The 7,585-nt window shown below is 53.1% G+C and overlaps 1 protein-coding gene across 1 annotated transcript; it reads right to left on the reverse strand.

Moving 5' to 3' along the window:
- Positions 1-3,695: 3,695 nt before the first annotated feature.
- Positions 3,696-7,258, reverse strand: LOC34621579 (RNA-binding protein BRN2). The gene is made up of 6 exons (XM_026335354.1): positions 6,955-7,258; positions 6,229-6,356; positions 5,929-6,030; positions 5,371-5,560; positions 4,591-5,043; positions 3,696-4,153 (listed from the first exon to the last, which is right to left on the reverse strand). Exons 1-6 carry the CDS (start codon positions 7,256-7,258, stop codon positions 3,696-3,698), a joined length of 1,635 nt encoding a protein of 544 aa, XP_026191139.1.
- Positions 7,259-7,585: the final 327 nt, after the last annotated feature.

Genomic DNA, 7,585 nt, shown 5'->3' on the forward strand with positions numbered 1-7,585 from the left:
ACTCTCCATTAGCATCCACCTTTCGTCGTGCAAAAGAATCGCGCAAGACAGTACCACTGAGGCACTCTCCATTAGCATCCACCTTTCGGCATGCAAAAGAATCGCGCAAGACAGTACCACTGAGGCACTCTCCATTAGCATCCACCTTTTGTCGTGTGAGGAAACCTGCCTTCTGCCCTGGTGGCCAGTATGCCTGCCACGCGGCAGCGCCTGTACATACGTATCCAACACTTGCGTGCCGCGTTCGTCGGAAGATGACAGAAAGCCTTCGTTTTTGCGGCGTCTCGAGGACGTCCAAATTCTTGGCGGTGCTCCGTGTGCTGAACTGCGGCCCGTGGTCTTTTTTTTAAAAAGAAAATGTTCAGTCACAGAAGGAAACTTGGCTCAGACATGTCGCGATCTGCAAGCTGCTGCTTCGTCTGCGCTCCTATTCAAACCCTTGCTCTAGTGTACGGGCCCCTCCCCCGACGCTTGTTCCTAGTTTCTTTCTCCTTCTTCCCTCTGTACGCATACAGCCTACGCTGCATCTCCCCTGACGCTTTTTCCTAGTTTCTTTCTCTTTCTTCCCTCTGTACGCATACAGCCTACGCTGCATCTCCCCTGACGCTTTTTCCTAGTTTCTTTCTCTTTCTTCCCTCTGTATGCATACAGCCTACGCTGCATCTCCCCTGACGCTTGTTCCTAGTTTCTTTCTCCTTCTTCCCTCTGTACGCATACAGCCTACGCTGCATCTCCCCTGACGCTTTTTCCTAGTTTCTTTCTCTTTCTTCCCTCTGCATGCATACAGCCCGCGCTGCATCAATTGCACGGGTGCCTCGAAACGCCTTAAACACCCCCAACCTCCCTGCAGGCTCGAATAACACGCAAGCCTCCCCCTGCCACCACTTTAACACGCTACAGGCAACCCTCTCAAGAGTCGATCCTAACAATGTGCTGCGCCCCGCTTCCTACCAGCCTGCTTTCTACTCATCTACCACACGTGGTGGCGATCTTTTTTATGGAGGAAAAAAGTTGCGGGATCGATGCAATAAAGGACGCTTGGCCAAACCGGCCGCCGCACTTTTTAAAAACACCCACATCAGGAGGAACGAGCATGCGACCTCCTCTTGCTCTGTGCCTCCTCCCTCTTCTCAAGTCCTCCCTCTCTGTTACCTTCTGTCCCTTAGCCAACAGCAGGCAGACCACGCAAGCCTCCACTGGCTAGACAGACTCGAGCGGGCAACAGAGAGGCGACAGATCAAGGCAAGGTGAGGTCAGCGCGAACAGGAGGTGACTTGCGGCAGCGGCAAGATAGATCCACTTTTGCGCATTTCAAGCTATGAAAAAGCGGGGGCCCACCCGCAACTTTATACATGCGTATATACCCCCCGCCCCCCAGCTTACCCTGTGATACAGAAAAAAAACCTAGCGTCCTAATGAACCAAGGCATGTGATAATGCTCTAAAGCTCAGTACCACCTAAAAAGCGCTGCGTTATGAGAAAAAGCGGATAACGAGAACACCAACACAGGCCGTAGGGAATCTGTCGAGGAATAAGGTTGTCACTTTCGACGGGAAACAGTAATCAGAAGACAGCAACGAGAGCAGCCGGCACACACTACACCACGCAGACCAACTACTACTGCAAATTGACTAAACCCGAAATTCGTGCGCGCGGATGGCCAATGCAACGCCTCGAGCGTTACAGAAACTACAGCCAACAGCGGATGCCCTTACCTGTTCGTGCAGCGCCGCACTTCGGCTGCAACATCGTTTTTCAACATGCAGCCGATTACCATAAAGGCGAAAAACGGAAATCAGACGTGCGCAGGTGACAACTACAGACTGAACAAGCTTCAACCCCACCAAACAGCTACTGCACTGCGGGTGGACACGCATGCACGAAGCACACCCTTGGAGCACATGTATATACGAAAAAATGTATATCCCTACATGGGAGCAACCGCGCGAGAGCAATTGCCCCCGCTCGCGCGACACACCGAGAATCCTAGAGCAACAGGCGAATAAGAGCAAGGAAGCAGCAAGGAGGAGGAAGGAATAGGGGGATTAATGCGCATACGTTACGACGGCTACAACGAGCAACATATGCTCTTCCACTCGGCCGCTCATAGAGCCTGTGTTGAGAACTCGGCATCGCTGGGGAGGGAGCCAATTGATCTACAAGCAGCGACTCCAATATAGACTCAGCAACGTCAACGGCCGCATGGAAGTACGTATGCGCACACCTTCCGGCGTAAGCAGTGGCATGCTCCGATGCATCATACATGCAGAGAGCGTAATTGACCTCCGAGTTAGGAGAGGGTGCTGTATCATGTGTGCATACAACACCTCGTTATATGTGCACGTGTAGCACTTTTTCGTATTGCATTCGCACAGTGTCCTTTTGCGTGAGTACTGCTCTCAATTGGAATATTCGATAGATGGACAGTGAGACAGCGCCATGTTACGAGATCCACCATTCCGATATCCTGCCCTCCACGAACACCTCGAAACGATTTTGTATTTGTCGAACGAATGCAGTCATAGACTTGCAACAGGATGCGCTTAATATGCGGATATTGATGTACTGACGACGATGGTTACGAGACGCCATATCAGCAGTAGCAGGCAAGGCGAGCGAGAGTGACGAAGTAGTATATACGGAGGTGGGTATAGATACACCGCAGGCTCCTCGTTCGTGGAGCGCACAATATTCAACTACTGAGACAAATACGGAATGATAGAACTGAGAAAAGGGAAGGACCGTCGTAATAATAACTAGGCACTATAATAACCAGTATCATGTGGACACGCGGTATATGTATGTAGTACGTACGCGTGCATGTTTGCTTCGCCGTCGTGTACACCCCAATATGGCATCTCTAAACCCCTTTGGACCGCGACGGCTTCCAGATACAACTGCAATATGGCAACAATAATGAAGCAAAACTATGGAAACTATCACTACAGCGAGGTACCAAATGTACTGACAAGAAAGAAGCGCCAATCAAAAGAATAGAACGAAAATAAGCCAGACTGCAATAATATCCACTTGTTCGCCCACACGCGGCGCCGGGGAAAAACACGCACGGTGTATAGTGTATGTACACCCCAAGTACACACCTCCCCACACATCGAAAGGCGCAAAGAACACAAGCATAGGGAACAAACAAGACGGCAGCATCAGCGATAACTACAACAGCATAAGGGCTTGCACAGCATGTGTCAACACTGCCTCCCTCAAGCTTTCGAATCGCCATCTTAGAGACCACCGCTTCTCGACGCGGTGTAAATCCTGCTCCTGCCGTTCTATATTCAGCACACGCAGGCACTCGCGCTCTCACCTCCTCCTCCTCGCAAGTCGCCGAGAGAGACACCAGAAGAACGATCTCCGTCTTCTGGAGATTCGACGTCCACGCACATCCTTTCCCATCAAGAAACCGCGTCGATATCAGCCGCAGAACGCACGACCAACCGTCATCCTCTCTCAATTACATATTTATCAATGTTATCTCAACAGGGTTCGCTGCCACAGCTCTCCTCCTCCTCCCCCCCTGCCTCCTTCCGTCCCCCGAAACTCTCTGCAGCCACCCCCCTCGTTCCCTTATTTACACACATTTCTTCCTTGCGAGCCACCACAAGGCGGCACAACAGCAGCCTCCCGCCCTCGTCGCTGTTAGCTGCAACTGCTACTGCTGCAACTGCTGATTCTGCTGCTCAATACGGCGCGAACCGCTGTTGCTGCTGAGCACCAGCGCCTCCAAAGCCTCCCTGACTCTGGCCGTATCCGCCAGCAGCAGTCTGAGGGTTGTAAGCACCACCCCACTGCCCGTCACGGGGGCCCCCTTGGTGAGGGGCCCCCGCAGGCGGCATACCCCCGCCTTGATTGAATCCCATTGGCGAAGGTCGCACTGCGTGCTGCTCTTCGCCCTTCTTGATAGTAACTTTCAGCCGCTTTCCCCCAGCTAAGAAACCATTCATCGCAGCCACCGCAGCAGCGGCAGCCTCAGGCGTGTCGTAAGAAACAAATCCGTACCCCTTGTTTCTGCCGCTCTGTTTGTCCATTGCAACTCGCGCCGAAAGAACATTACCAAACTGCGAGAACGCGTTCAGAAGATCACAGTAATTCCACTCATTCGGCACGTGGAAAACAAATATATTCGCCCCGGGAGGTCCTACAAAAAGCAAACAGGCAGACACACCAACACACAAGAGACCCCATTAAAAATACAAACAAACATATATATATACAGCGAATTGCGTAGCACACCGTACTCATAAAAGCACAAACACACACAATAAGAACCGAATCATACCGGCACACAATTGCCCTCCGTTCCTTTGTCAATCTCTCTATCTGTCTTTCTCATCTTGGAGGGCTGCATCTCTCTCTCTCTTTTTCTTTCTACCTTCTGCGTGTCTCTCGTTCTCCCATCCGACCCCCCCAAATAACAAAAAATTACCACTTCTACTACTTCCTACTACAACTACTACTTCCTACTACAACTACTACTTCCTACTACAACTACTACTTCCTACTACTACTACTACTTCCTGCTACTACCCAAATCCTAGAAGCCTCCCCTAGCGGCCCTCTCCTCTACACACTCACCATTCTGATCTCTGGAGCCAGGGGCCCCTCCTGCCCCGTCATCCATACAGCCACCCTGGGGGCCCCCTCCTTGCGTCATGCCCCCGAAGCCAGAGGGGGCCCCCATGTGGCCACCCCCTCCGTAGCCCGGGGTGGTGCCGGGGGGCCCCGGGGGGGGGGCCTGCATGAATTCGAGAGGCCTTTCCCACGTCGTGACACCCGTCATTTCGTTGTGATAGTACGGCCGACCCTCGGGGGAAAAATATTCCTTCCACGGTCCAGCGGCTCGCGGATTCGCGTTGCTGGGAGGCATGGGGGAGCCGCCTCCCATACCCGGAGACATCCGAGGGGCCCCTCCCATGGGGCCCCCCCCCATAACACCGCTCCGAGGAACCCCCCCCCCCATGGGGCCCCCTCCCATGCCACCACTGCGAGCCGCCATGCCCATGCCACCCATGCCCATGTTGTTGTTCACTGCACGCACCAAATCCGCATACGTACACATATACACATATATATACATATATATACATATATATACATATATGTATGCATGTACACCGCATGACTCATCAGACACCCTATATATGCATACATGTACAGGCGGGGTCTCTGCATAAAAGACATACAAACGCCACGCGACACATCGAAAACACGCTTCCGCGACACAGCTCAAACGCCCTGCCCAAAAAACAGGAAAAAAATCCATGTGTCACACCCTCACGACGTCGTCTGCAGGAAAAAACTGCCCTCCGTCGATACACCCCACGCTGCCTGCCCTTTGAAAAACACGCTTCTCACTCATTTGCTGCCTTTGAGCCCTACTCTCCGCGAAGCGCACTTCCATTGGACGAGGGCACCCAGTCCAGACGTGCTTGCCATTCAAAGAATTGATGGCGAACAACGCCTCCTCCTTCTGCCCCATCTTGACGAAAGCACAGCCACGGCCGGTGCCAGTTGTACTGTCCTTCATGATGAAGATTTCCTCGACCTGCAAGGGAGCCGAATCCGCAGATTGCGCGGCAAAAGGGCGTCTTTCTGTTGCAACTTGCGTGCGTCTCGCGCCTCTACCCTGATCCTACGCCTGTTCCCCCACTGTCTCTTTACAGCGCTTCTGAAGAACACTCCAAAAGGCCACCCCACCCACCAACCACCCTCCAAGCCATCAGCGCCGTTTTTTTCTCTCTCTATCTCTGTCTCTGTCTGTGTGTCTCTCTCTATCTCTGTCTCTGTGTGTCTATCTCTATCTCTATCTCTGTCTCTGTCTCGCTTCGGGGTGAAAACAAGCCCCCCTTGCCCCCCCAGATGCAGCGTGTACCTATCGATCCCTCCATCATCCTTCCCCGCGTCCTCCCTTACCTGCCCATAATCCTGGAAGAACGCCTTCAGCTCCTCATCCTTCAATGTGCGTGGGAGGCTGCCGACGAAGAGCTTCGCTTGCGGCACGCCAGGCTCGCAAGCCTGCAAAAACGCGCACGAGCAGTGAAGGAAAGAATCGAGCAAGGAGGTCAGGTCTAGAAAGCGCCGGAAGAGGCGAGGAACGAGGCGGTGTCTCTCGTGAAACACCAGCAGAACGTGTGTGCTGTCTGCTGCTGCATGCCAGTCATGGCATGCAGCAGCAGCAGCGGCTGCAGGACGGCAAGCTTTGCAAGAACACACCTGGGGACTAAGCCCAAGCCTCTCAGCCTCGCCAGTGGCGTATTTAACTGAAATTGCACCCATTGAAGAGTCCAACACGCGGATGTTGTGAAGACCCTTGATCGCCGAATCGGCTCCGGCAATGGAGGCTGCACATGACATACAGACAGAATCAGCAGATACAGTCATCCCCAAACCCATTTGCACATGCACAGGAAAAAGCGCTTGTCACGCGGGTGTCTGTACACCAGGGGTCATCATGAGGGCCCAAGGCACCGAAGGCGCCGCTACCCATATACAAAGAGAGGGAACGAGAGAAAGATATCCGTATATAGATTCACAGGCGAAGAGACGCACAAGACACCGAATAGGGGAAATCCGAGAGCAGGGAGGCATGTTTCAAAGAACATCACAACATTTCACCCTCCCCCCCCTTCTGCGAGCACCCCCATGCGGCTATGGATCACGTCGACGCCCACTCACAACCATCAGAAAGCCCACATAAAAGTGAGAAGAGAAAGCAGGCTCCCCTCGATGGGTATATATATCTGTGCGTGTGTGTGTTAATGGGAATATATCTGTGTGTGTGTTAGTGTGTTAATGGGAATATGTCTGTGCGTGCGTGTGTTGATGGGAGAAGATGAACAACGGATCGATCTTCCACAAGACATCCAAAGAAGACACAGGAAGCCAGAAGCACGTGCACTACGCGCGTCCCCTGCCCATGCAAAAGCCGAGAAGACGCACCCATTTTGATGAAAGCGCTATTCTTGTGCTTTCCCGTCGCCTTATCGCGGATGATGATGACCTCGCGCACTTCCCCGAACTCCTCGAAGACCGGCCTAAGACCATCCTCGTCCATTGATTGGGGAACTCGACCAATAAATAACTTTATTTCCACGGAAGGCGGAATTTTCTCTCCCACTGGACCGCCAGTGGGTACACCCCCAGCTGATGCAGCAACAGCTCCTGCAGCCGCAGCTGCACCAGCCGCCGCCTCTTGCGCCAGAGACTCGGAGGCTCCGTTCGTTTCGAGGGAGGCGTCTGCCATCATCACTGAAAGAAAACACAAATCCTAAATTCTAAAAATTAACCGCGCGTCTTGAGCCGTTGAAAGCGCGACGCTACGGGAAGCGCCGTGCGACCAGCAGGGGGAATGCGCGCAAGGGGCTGCGCAATAGGACAAGGGAGTTCAGGAGACAGCAGCCAGCAAGCAATGCGAAAAGCGTAAAATTAGGCGTAGACAGCGAAAGAATGTTCAGTGTAGCGGCAGAAAACAGCAGGATGCGGAGGGGGCTAGGCTGTGGGTTGGCTCAGAGCAACGCGCGCGCACCAAGAAGAATCACAAACGGGCAGTTGCGATCTGCAGAAGCAGCAG

The sequence above is a fragment of the Cyclospora cayetanensis genome, unplaced genomic scaffold (genome assembly GCF_002999335.1).
Source record: "Cyclospora cayetanensis isolate NF1_C8 unplaced genomic scaffold, CcayRef3 CcayRef3_contig_66, whole genome shotgun sequence".
Classification (NCBI taxonomy): domain Eukaryota; phylum Apicomplexa; class Conoidasida; order Eucoccidiorida; family Eimeriidae; genus Cyclospora; species Cyclospora cayetanensis.

Bases quoted from the DNA above. Each gene is read 5' to 3' on its own strand.
- LOC34621579 (XM_026335354.1), bottom strand. From the start codon at position 7,258: ATGGCAGACGCCTCCCTCGAAACGAACGGAGCCTCCGAGTCTCTGGCG. The intron at 5,561-5,928 runs GTAAGGGAGGAC...GCTCCCTTGCAG, and splicing joins TCTTCCAGGATTATGGGCAG to GTCGAGGAAATCTTCATCAT. The intron at 4,154-4,590 runs GTGAGTGTGTAG...TGCTTTTTGTAG, and splicing joins TGGCTCCAGAGATCAGAATG to GACCTCCCGGGGCGAATATA.